This window comes from Panulirus ornatus, chromosome 45 (genome assembly GCF_036320965.1).
Source record: "Panulirus ornatus isolate Po-2019 chromosome 45, ASM3632096v1, whole genome shotgun sequence".
Lineage (NCBI taxonomy): Eukaryota > Metazoa > Arthropoda > Malacostraca > Decapoda > Palinuridae > Panulirus > Panulirus ornatus.
The window spans coordinates 4143913-4156412 of record NC_092268.1 but is presented as its reverse complement, the minus strand read 5'-3'; the positions used below and the strand labels follow the sequence as shown (position 1 = coordinate 4156412).

At 47.8% G+C, this 12500-nt stretch overlaps 1 protein-coding gene across 13 annotated transcripts in view; it reads left to right on the top strand.

Moving 5' to 3' along the window:
• The window catches only part of kcc (solute carrier family 12 member kcc), a 332913-nt gene that overhangs the window by 247483 nt on the left and 72930 nt on the right, over positions 1–12500 (top strand). The window contains exon 1 of one of the 13 annotated variants that reach the window (XM_071687996.1): positions 1110–1413. The exons of the other annotated variants lie outside the window; for them this stretch is intronic. Within the exon in view, the coding sequence (XP_071544097.1) occupies positions 1125–1413 (289 nt within the window). The 5' untranslated portion in view covers positions 1110–1124. Of the gene's footprint in view, positions 1–1109; positions 1414–12500 lie in introns of those variants that run through there. 13 annotated transcript variants of the gene reach the window in all.

Here is a 12500-nt window from a genome sequence, read left to right as displayed (position 1 = left end):
GTGGGGGGGGGGTGTTGATAAGTGGCCTGTAACTTTTAAGTAATGAGGGGAGGGGAGGGGGGGGAGGGAGGGGGGGTGTTGAGGAGGGGGAGAGAGAGAGGGGGGAGATAGGCAGGGGGAGAGAGAGGGGGGGAGGGGTGGAAGCTTTGGTTTTGCCGTGGGGGAGGATTGTAATTGAAGAGGGGGGGGGGTGGTGGTGGGGTGGGTTGTATTACGAGGTTATGTGGGTGTGTGTGTGTGGGGGGGGGGTAGTTATAACTTGTTAATGAGTGGTTGGTAATTCCCTTGAAGGGGGGAGTGGGGTCATGTTGCCGGGCAGGGGAGAGAGGGGGGGGGGGAAGTAGTTAGGTTGTGGTTTTGCTTTGGGGGAAGGGGGGGCGGTTATAATAAAGGAGGGAGAGAGATAGATGTGTTTTGTGAAACTCATGTTATTTTTCAGTCACGTATAAAAACACGAATTTAGACCATTCTCATATCCGGGTTTTGACATATATATATATATATATATATATATATATATATATATATATATATATATATATATATATATATATATAAAGATAGATAGATAGATGTTTATTTATTTTTTATCTCTGGAGAAATAAAAGGATTGTTGAATGTCGTCTCCAAAGTGTGTGGACCGAGGGAATCGCTATGTGAAAACAGACCCCTTATTGAGGTGGTGTTAGCGGGCGCGCGCGCGCGCTACGAGACATCTCGTAGCGAGGACAAGATGGTCATATGTATGGACTGGAAGCTGGTATTTTGAGAGGACCCCAGGAGCGAGATAGAGAGCCACAGAAAACGGCATCGAGGTCACGTTCATCGAGATCCACAAGAAAACGACATCGAAGTCTACAGAAAACGTCACCGAAACCCACAGAAAACTGGATCGAGGTCCACAGAAAACGTCAATCGAGATCCACAGAAAACGCCATTGAAGTCCACAGAAAACGGTCATCGACATCCACAAGAAAACGACAATCGCGATCCACAGAAAACGTCACCGAAGCCCAGAGAAAACGGGATCGAGGTGCGCGCGCGGGAGTGCCTGGAGATTATCGAAGTGTGTGTGTGTGTGTGTGTGTGTGTGTGTGTGTGTGTGTGTGTGTGTGTGAGAGATCATGGTGGGGGTTGGTGACTGCCCCACGCCCCACCAGCGACCAGGTGGGGCGACCCTGGTCGACCCACACCCAGACCTGGCTTACATCGACGACACCAGCGTTCCCGTGTTGGCCGGGGGCCTGGGGCTACTCATAGAAAACGGGGAGCCCGTGGTCAACTTCCTGGACCTGCAGGACCCCAAGTGCCCTACCGGGGCGGGGGCTGGGGCCCCCGGTGCCGGGGCCCCCTCCTCCTCCTCCCCCCCAACGGCCAAGTTCCAAGTGACGTATTGCAACACGCCCAGCACTGGTTAGTAGGCAACCCACACCTCTCTCTCTCTCTCTCTCTCTCTCTCTCTCTCTCTCTCTCTCTCTCTCTCTCTGTATCTATCTCTATCTCTATCTATCTATCTATCTATCTCTCACCATGCCTCAGCTAAAAAGGAAAATTTACACACACACACACACACACACACACACACACACACATATATATATATGTCAAGTCAATTGGGAGGTGAGTTTGAATGGAGAAAAACTGGAGGAAGTGAAGTGTTTTAGATATCTGGGAGTGGATCTGGCAGCGGATGGAACCATGGAAGCGGAAGTGGATCATAGGGTGGGGGAGGGGGCGAAAATTTTGGGAGCCTTGAAAAATGTGTGGAAGTCGAGAACATTATCTCGGAAAGCAAAAATGGGTATGTTTGAGGGAATAGTGGTTCCAACAATGCTGTATGGTTGCGAGGCGTGGGCTATGGATAGAGATGTGCGCAGGAGGATGGATGTGCTGGAAATGAGATGTTTGAGGACAATGTGTGGTGTGAGGTGGTTTGATCGAGTAAGTAACGTAAGGGTAAGAGAGATGTGTGGAAATAAAAAGAGCGTGGTCGAGAGAGCAGAAGAGGGTGTTTTGAAATGGTTTGGGCACATGGAGAGAATGAGTGAGGAGAGATTGACCAAGAGGATATATGTGTCGGAGGTGGAGGGAACGAGGAGAAGAGGGAGACCAAATTGGAGGTGGAAAGATGGAGTGAAAAAGATTTTGTGTGATCGGGGCCTGAACATGCAGGAGGGTGAAAGGAGGGCAAGAAATAGAGTGAATTGGAGTCATGTGGTATACAGGGGTTGACGTGCTGTCAGTGGATTGAAGCAAGGCATGTGAAGCGTCTGGGGTAAACCATGGAAAGCTGTGTAGGTATGTATATTTGCGTGTCTGGACGTGTGTATGTACATGTGTATGGGGGGGGGGGGGTTGGGCCATTTCTTTCGTCTGTTTCCTTGCGCTACCTCGCAAACGCGGGAGACAGCGACAAAGTATAAAAAAAAAAAAAAAAAAAAAAATATATATATATATATATATATATATATATATATACAGAATTCCCCCCCCCCCCACTGTAAGTAGGTACCCCTCTCCCTCATTTCTAATTATGGTTGAAATTAATTTATACGTCAGTTAATTTTTATATATTTTTTATATAATTTTTTGTGTTCCAATATTTCCCGAGTAGCTGTTAAGGGACACATAATGTCGAGGTAGTTTGATATTTTTTTTTAACAGCTGTCATGTAGTTCCAGAGGGGGAGGGGAGGGGTCGTATACGACCTTGAACCTTTGACGAACGGGGGTCGTACTGACCTTATGATGGGTCGTATTGACCTTATTGACCTTAAAATGGGTCGTATTGACCTTAAAATGGGTCGTATTGATCTTAAAATGGGTTGTGTTGATCTTAAAAATGGGTCGTATTGACCTTAAAATGGGTTGTGTTGACCTTAAAAATGGGTCGTATTGATCTTAAAATGGGTCGTACTGACCTTGAAATGGGTCATACTGCCTACCCCTTTAATTGGCCCTCCTGTAATTAACAATATCACACACACACACACATACACACGCACACACAGCGCCAATCAGACGAGAGAGTTGTGGCTGGCCGGCGGGCGCCGCTCAGATACCTGGCCACAACAGAGCAACATCTCCACTTTAAAACCGCTGTGACTCCGCCCAATCCTTTCTCCCCGCCCGCCCCGCCCGCCCGCTCGCCCGCCCGCCCACCCGCTCGCTCGCCCCACATCATCTCCCAGATGAACCAGTGTGGCTTCAGTTACCGCCGGCCGGGGTTATTAAGGGGGGGATGGGGTCGTGGGGAGTGGCAGTGGCCACCTATGGACGCAGTGGGATGGTAGAATGGGCGTAGTGGGATGGTGGAATGGGCGTAGGGGGATGGTGGAATGGGCGTAGGGGGATGGTGGAATGGGTCTCCATAGGGTGGTGCCCCCTCGCGAATCCCTCAGAAAACGGGAACGTAAACAGACGAAGTTCAACTACCCGACCCGAAGATAATATAAATTGAATATAAACATCTAAAGTCGTTTGGATTTTAAGTGGTTAGGTCTGTGTACGAGAAAATATTGAAAATATATATAATTGGTTTATAACTGATCGATGGAGGAAGGAATTAGAGAAATGGTTTATAATTGATCGATGGAGGAAGAAATTGGAGAATTTTCAGTTGGGTAGTTGTTCACTTACGCTATCCGAAATATATATAAATCATATATGAACAACTAATATCTTTTAAATCTAATTTGGTTAAGTCTTTGCACGTTAAGCTATGGATAACAACGATTAATTTGTATGTAATTAATCGGAGGGAAAAATTGGAGAGAAAAAAAAATTTCGGTTGGGTAGTTGTTCAAGTACGCGACCGGAGGAAAATATAATTCAAATATGACCTACTAAAATCCTTTAAATTTAATTGTAAGTCTGTGTACTTGAAATTATGTAAAACAAAAATACTACATTCTTTTTCACGTTTACTCAAAGGAAGAAAACATTTTCGGCATTTCAGTTGGGTAGTTGTGAGCTGCGCGCCATAATTTCATCGTCGCATCATGGCGCGCATCTCCCCAGCTCTTCCTCCTCCATTATTCATGAACTCCAAGTCAAGGGCCCTTAAACGAGTTTTATACCTCATTAGGGCGTGTCTCTGTTTACGATTGGTCGTTGAGATGGTTTGGCGGTGCGCCGTTAGCTGTGGTGTGGGTAGACTCGTTGGAAGCCGTGAGCAATTCATAGGGTCGTTAAAGGTCATTTAAAGCGTCAGGGTCAAGTGATTAATAGGTCGGTGGAGCAGTTGGTTGGGAATTGTAGATATGGTGGTAAGTTGGCAACTTTAACAACCTATCTCCACCCTTGTAAGTCGTTGTAATCACCTATTATAACGGACGGTACGACTCTGGGGTGTCGTAAAGTCGTGCTCAAGGGGTCGTACCGTCGTATTATACAGTTTGCATGCACGGCCTTGCATAGTTAATTAACGTAGTAATGATTAGTTAACTGTTTAACCTATAACCCATCTTTCCTTTACGATGTAAAATTAATCATTTAACATCTTATTTTCAGGTGAGTGGGATGTCTTGCCGGGAAATTTACCATCCGCTGTGATATGTATGTATACCTCTATTTATTTTTTTTCTTGTCATCTCGGTTACATAAAACTGTTGCTATACTCTTGTGGTTGACCCTAAGTCCTCGACGCTATTGGCTAATGGTCATCAACCCGCCGGCAGGACACGGTAGGTAAATTTTAGGTCATATTAAGGAAAAAATCGAAGCCCACCCTAATGCAACACTGCCAGCTCCTCCGTACGGAACCAATGACGTCACACCTCAGGCCTGGACCCATAATGCAACAGTGACGTCATATATCAGACGTAGGTTATGGTAATCTTGTTATTAAGTTATCACTCATAAAATGTCGGATGATGAGATAATTGGTGTATTTATGACAATAAAATATTAACGGGTGTGGAGATTGGCAATACATGATGACGTCAGAGTGCTGGTGACGGGTTTGAGAGCGCTGATTGGTTGAGGGATGGTTGACCTCATATTTGAATTATTCAACTGGTCGTCTGTTAATCACCAACTGGGGTCGTGCCGTCGTGCTCAAGGATCTTACGGTCGTGCATCAAAAAAAAAAAATGTACCGTTGTGCATGGGTTCGAATCCCGGGCGCGGCAGTCGGCTCACAGGCAATCCCAGCTGTTCATCCCACCCTCGAGGTTGATCGATAGATGGGCACCTAAATTAGGCTTGTGTGTATGTGTGTATATATATATATATATATATATATATATATATATATATATATATATATATATATATATATTCCTAATAAGTTGAACAGATTTCATCAATTTTGATGCTTTAATTGGGTAGTTACGGACTACCCAATAATTTGCTGGTAATCATGAACCTTAATTCATATGGAAATAGAGCGGAGATTTCGGGAGGCAAATTCCATTAGTATTCATTGCGAAATTAGTGGACGAAAACGGCTCGGGGGTTGAGAATTAGGAACCTGGTGCGACGTGTGATTTAAGGTTACGCTATATAACGTATTAAGCTATATGAAATGTTATATGATTTAATTCATATCTTAACGTGCTGTTATATTTCTTGTGTCTCCCCTGATGATGATGTGATTATTACACGAAAGTGCACTTGGGAACTTCATTTCCCCCATGAACTCATAGGAATATATATATATATATATATATATATATATATATATATATATATATATATATATATATATATGTGTGTGTGTGTGTGTGTGTGTGTGCGTGTGTGTCTCAGACTGATTCACAATATGAATAAAGTCTCTAATTGGCAACTCAATAATTGCCATGTTTTTCTTGCTCAGAACGAAGCAGTTAATATTCCATTTTTTTTACACCCTAATTTTGCCAAAATCACTTTTAAATCCTTATTATAGTTAGGGAGGATTTGCATCCTTTATAGCGATGGTAAGAAAATGGTAAAGATGGGTAGTTTTGAGGTGGTTGAGCAGTTAAAGTAGTCGTATATGCGTGATGGGTGACGTCATAAGCACGACCAGCTGACGATCAGCTGATTGATGTAAACAAAGAACAGCTGATTGTGAACCCCCGGTAGATGATGTTTACATTTCATTATCCCTTATCATCATTATGGCGTGTCATTATCACTATGGATGGTCACTGTCATTATCCTCATACGTCACTATCATTGCTTTGTGCTCTAATTCACCTTCACCATCCCCCTGGGCCATCATTTTTCACCATCTTCATTGTCAAAATCATCATAGACGATTGCCAGATGTCGTCATATTTTTTTTTTCTCTCTCTTTTTCACTCTGATCACCATCATGTATTCACCCTGTCACTTAGTCATAGCCAGGGGTCATCACCCCGGGTGATTGGCTGACCTTGAGGTCATCACACACACACACACACACACACACACACACACACACACACACTGCAATTTGCGTCCCATTACATATGTATGAGCCTCTCTCTCTCTCTCTCTCTCTCTCTCTCTCTCTCTCTCTCTCTCTCTCTCTCTCTCTCTCTCTCTCTCTCTCTCTCTCTCTCTCCTCTTCCCCTTCCCCTTCCCTTCCCCTTTCCTTCTATGTGGCTCCATCTACCTACCTACCTTCCTTCCTTCCTTCTACATGTGATGTGTAACGCCTCTTTCCCTTTCCCGCAGAGTGGGGTGTAGGGGGGGAGGTTAGTGGGGTGTAGGGGGAGGTTAGTGGGGCGAAGCGTCTCCCCCCTCCTCCCCCTCCCACTCCTCCCCTCCCCAGGCAACTGGCTGAGCCGATAGCTTTCTCACCCCCGTCTCTCAGGAGAGATGGAGATGGATGAGGCGAGATGTGTGTGTGTGAGAGATGAGCCGTGTTGAAAATTGGTGGGTTGAGTAGGGGGGGGGGATGGGGCCGAGATGAGGTGGATGGGTTGATGAGGGGGAAGAGGTGGACATGATTTACCTGTGTGGGGGGGTGATTACTGGGGGGGGGCGGGCTATGTGGGTAGGGGTGGATGAGGAAGTTAAGAAATTTGGGAGATGTCATTCCATGTGTGGCGGGGGTAGCGACGGGAATGAATGAAGGCAGACAGTATGAATTATGTACATGTGTATATATGTATATGTCTGTGTGTGTATGTATATGTATGTATACGTTGAGATGTATAGGTATGTATATGTGCGTGTGTGTGGACGTGTATGTATATACATGTGTATGTGGGTGGGTTAGGCCATTCTTTCGTCTGTTTCCTTGCGCTACCTCGCTAACGCGGGAAACTCCCCCCTCCCCTCCCCGGTTATTCGAGTCTTAGGTACCCGTAACCGACTTATTTATGGGGGGTAGTTATCCGGACCTCCGTTATTTACGGCATGGGTATCCGGATCCCAGTAATTTAAGGCCTCGGTATCCGGATCCCAGTAATTTAAGGCCTCGGTATCCGGATCCCAGTAATTTAAGGCCTCGGTATCCGGAACACAATGATTTAAGGCCTCGGTATCCGGATCCCGGTAATTTAAGGCCTCGGTATCCGGAACACAGTAATTTAAGGCCTCGGTATCCGGAACTTTATTTCCAGGTACGTATTTATCCGGACCCGGAAGCGTTAGGTGTCCGAAACCGGTTTCTTTTTCCTTGGTTATCCGGTGCGTTTTGGTGTTATTGGACAGGGAAGGGGGAGAGATGGTTCTCTGGGGTCGACAGTTTCTCTGGGGTAGAAGGCGGGAGTAGACCATCTCTGGGGATAATTGGCTGTTATATAGTGGCTACCGGCCACCCCCCATATATATATATATATATATATATATATATATATATATATATATATATATATATATATATATATATATATTCCTATGAGTCCACGGGGGAAGATGAAACAGGATAAGTTGCCAAGTGCACTTTCGTGTCATAATCACATCATCATCAGGGGAGACACAAGAGAGAAATATAACAGTCATTTGATATATACAACCAAGAGACGAAGCTACGACGCCATTTGGGTAAACATGTGATTGTCCAAGACCGTAGACACGACACGCTTAAAACAAAACAAAAAAGTACTTGTCCTATTGGCAGTCTATCATCTTTTGATTACTAATTGGCCAATAAGACATAGATGTTAGAGAATACTATGTACTCTTATGTAGGCACAATGGTACATATGGAACTTATGAGTAAATGTAATTGACATTGACCTATACTGACCTCTGATATTGACTTTGACCTCTACTGACCTCTGATATTGACACTGACCTCTACTGACCTGTGATGACCTCTGATATTGACTTTGACCTCTGATATTGACACTGACCTCTACTGACCTGTGATGACCTCTGATATTGACTTTGACCTCTACTGACCTCTGATATTGACACTGACCTCTACTGACTTTGACCTCTACTGACCTCTGATATTGACACTGACCTCTACTGACCTGTGATGGGGTGGCGGCGTAGTGTACAGCTATCCCGTATCTGGGACCTGGGATAAGATGAGAGCGAGATGACCTGATCTCGCACAGCTGATAAGGGTCGTGAGGGGGTGGGGCCCGGCGTGGCTCCTGACCTGACCTGTGACCTGGAGGGTGGGTAGGTAGGCAGGTCACTGACCCCTGACCTGACCTGGGTCATCCCCCTCGCCTGTCCCAGTAGCTTGGGATTGGGATACCTCCCCTCCCCTCCCCCCCCTTCTCCCCCTCCTCAAGCCCACCCCCCTCCCCTTCCCTAAAGCTTATTTACGCTGATTGGATGAAGCCACCAGTGTGGTAGGGCGATCCTCTCCCCCCCCCCCCATCAGTAGAGGTCTACATAGGTCCTGCCTATGTATACATGCATATATAAATTCGTATGTATACCTGGGGTGGGTGGTATGTATGGGGGGGGAGAGGGGGAGTGAGAGAGCAGAGACTGGGGGGGGGGGCAACAACACGAGAGAGAAAGGGCCCCCAGCGTCGCTCTCTCTCTCTCTCTCTCTCTCTCTCTCTCTCTCTCTCTCTCTCTCTCTCTCTCTCTCTCTCTCTCTTTTACTCTCAGTATTTTATTTTTACCCGTCTGTTGTCTCCCCCCCCCCCACACAGCCCCCAGATACCATTTTCTCTTTGCTCCCGGACTCCTCCTACCCCTCCCCCCCTCCCCGCAGGCCGCGCCCCCCCCCCCATTGTCTGGGCCACCTGTGGGGGGCATGTGGTGTCGGGGGGTGGGGGGGGTAGGGGGGTCCTTTGTTCTCCGGTCCGTCCAGGCCTTTTTACTGGGGGGGGGAAGGTGGGGGGAGGGAGAGAGGGTCTTCCGTCGTCGTGTCTTGTCCTGGGGGAGGAGGGGGGGAAGGGGGGGGAAGGGGGGGGGATGTCACGGGTGGAGGAGACGTGAGCACGACGGTACGACCCTTGAGTTCAATGGCTTGCCCTTCGATCTGACATGTTAAGTCCGGGTCGTTTGCACAGCCCAGGGGTCGTATCTGTCCTGGTCATGGGGTCGTACCGTCGTAAACCATGGGGTCGTACTGCTGTAAATCATAGGGTCGTACCGTCGTAAATCATAGGGTCGTACCGTCGTAAACCATGGGGTCGTACTGCTGTAAATCATGGGGTCGTACCGCTGTAAACCATGGGGTCGTACCGTCGTAAACCATGGGGTCGTACTGCTGTAAATCAGTGGGGGGTCGTACCGTCGTAAACCATGGGGTCGTACTGCTGTAAACCATGGGGTCGTACTGCTGTAAACCATGGGGTCGTACCGTCGTAAACCATGGGGTCGTACTGCTGTAAACCATGGGGTCGTACCGTCGTAAACCATGGGGGTCGTACTGCTGTAAACCATGGGGTCGTACCGTCGTAAACCATGGGGTCGTACTGCTGTAAATCAGTGGGGGTCGTACCGTCGTAAACCATGGGGTCGTACTGCTGTAAACCATGGGGTCGTACTGTCGTAAACCATGGGGTCGTACTGCTGTAAACCATGGGGTCGTACCGTCGTAAACCATGGGGTCGTACTGCTGTAAACCATGGGGTCGTACTGTCGTAAACCATGGGGTCGTACTGCTGTAAACCATGGGGTCGTACCGTCGTAAACCATGGGGTCGTACTGCTGTAAACCATGGGGTCGTACCGTCGTAAACCATGGGGTCGTACCGTCGTAAACCATGGGGGTCGTACCGTCGTAAACCATGGGGTCGTACTGCTGTAAATCAGTGGGGGTCGTACCGTTTCAAATTAGTGGGGGTTCGAACCGTCTCAAATCAGTTGGGGTTCGAACCGTCGCTGATCAGTGGGGGTTCGAACCCTCTCATATTAGTGGGGGGTCGTACCCTCTCAAATCAGTTGGGGTTCGAACCGTCGCTGATCAGTTGGGGTTCGAACCCTCTCATATCAGTGGGGGTTCGAACCCTCTCTGATCAGTGGGGGTTCGAACCGTGGCAATCAAAGGGTTGAGAAGAGGCAGGAGGAGCCAGATAGCCATATATAGATCTTATATAGACGAAGGTTTTCTATAGCTACCCATTGAGGCGGGTTTCAGGGGCAAGACAGTGGCTGGCTCGACCTTCCCTCTCCGGTCCTTTTTTCTTCTTTACGGTCGACAGTTACGGGAGTTGAGAATGGATTTTCGTCTTTATGGGAGGGTTGTAAAAGTGGGCTGGTGGGGCTGGGGGGAAGAGATGTGTGTTTGTTCATTTGTTTGTGTCGATGTTGATTCTTTACGTCCTTTTGCTCAAGGTCGGTAAGGCTGGAAGTCTTGCGATGTATGAATGGGGAAAGAGACCCTAATGGTAGCTGTAGATAGTGCCATACTCGACGAGAAGGGTAGAATATACTCCATAAGGTTGAATTTAGGTTGCTATGGCATTATATGACGACCATCAGGGCCACATTCGCTCACAACCATTCTTGAGCTGTCATGTGTAATGCACCGAAACCACAGCTCCCTTTCCACATCCTGGCCCCATAGAACTTTCCATGGTTTACCCCAGAAGCGTCACACGCCCTGATTCAATCCATTGACAGCACGTCGATCCCGGTATACCACATCGTTCCAATGCCCTGGTTCAGTCCAATGACAACACGTCGACCCCGGTATACCACAGCGTTCCAATTCACTCTATTCCTTGCATGCCTTTCACCCTCCTGCATGTTCAGGCCCCGATCAGTGGGCGGAGCCTAGTCTAAGAGACGCGTCGCCATGGTAACGTGGGCGGGGCTTGGCCCAAGAGACGCGTCACCATGGTAACGTGGGCGGGGCTTGGCCCAAGAGAGGCTTCCCCATGGTAACGTGGGCGGGGCTTGGCCCAAGAGAGGCTTCCCCATGGTAACGTGGGCGGGGCTTGGCCCAAGAGACGCGTCACCATGGTAACGTGGGCGGGGCTTGGCCCAAGAGACGCGTCGCCATGGTAACGTGGGCGGGGCTTGGCCCAAGAGACGCGTCGCCATGGTAACGTGGGCGGGGCTTGGCCTGAGAGACGCGTCGCCATGGTAACGTGGGCGGGGCTTGATCCAAGAGACCCGTAACGTGGGCGGAGCCTACCTGACTGACCAGCTGGGGGTGATTAAGGGGCGATGAGGTCAGGTCGGTGTGAGGTCCAATGTCGTAAGATTTTGACCTCTCCAGGCTCCAGGGACTTGACGAGGTCAACAAACTCGTTCTTCCCGGGATAATTGGGTGGTTAGAGGTCACAGGCTGCCCCCAGCCCCCCACAAGCCCCCAGTCAAGGAGTCGTCATTAACGTGACGCTTGTGTGTGGGGGGCGCTACGCGGCAAACAAGAGTATCGCTCATTGAGTGGCTCTGTGAGAGAATGCACGCTGAGTGGCCCACGAGTGTAATGCTGGTTGAGTGGCCCGTGAGGGTAATGCATGTTGAGTGGCCCCACGCGTGTAATCCTCGCTAAGTGGCCCCTCGGGGGGGTGTGGAGTAAGTAGATAAGGCTGGGTCAGTGTACAGTGGGCTTTACGAACACCGACCTTACGGCTCCCTGTGGTATACCATTATGATGACTTCCCTCACCCCCCCCCCGTTAATGGCCGGCGCGATAGTTTCGAGTTTAATGGCCTCGTAACGACCCCACTACGTAGTTAAAAATGTAGTTAACAATCATGTACCTTGGAGAGGGGGAAAAAGGGGCGGGATAATGTAACTTGTACAGGGGGAAAATATGACCGGAATATTTAGAAAATAAGAGAGGAATATTGAGGAAATAAGGCGGGAATATTTAGGAAGATAAGGGAGGAATATTTAGGAAAATAGGGCGGGAATATTTAGGAAAATAAGGGAGGAATATTGAGGAAAATAAGGCGGGAATATTTAGGAAGATAAGGGAGGAATATTTAAGAAAATAAGGCGGGAATATTTAAGAAGATAAGGGAGGAATATTTAGGAAAATAAGGCGGGAATATTGAGGAAAATAAGAGAGGAATATTTAGGAAAATAAGGCGGGAATATTTAGGAAGATAAGGGAGGAATATTTAGGGAAATAAGACAGGAATATTTAGCAAAAGTAAGGCGGGAATATTGAGGAAAATAAGAGAGGAATATTTAGGAAAATAAGGGAGGA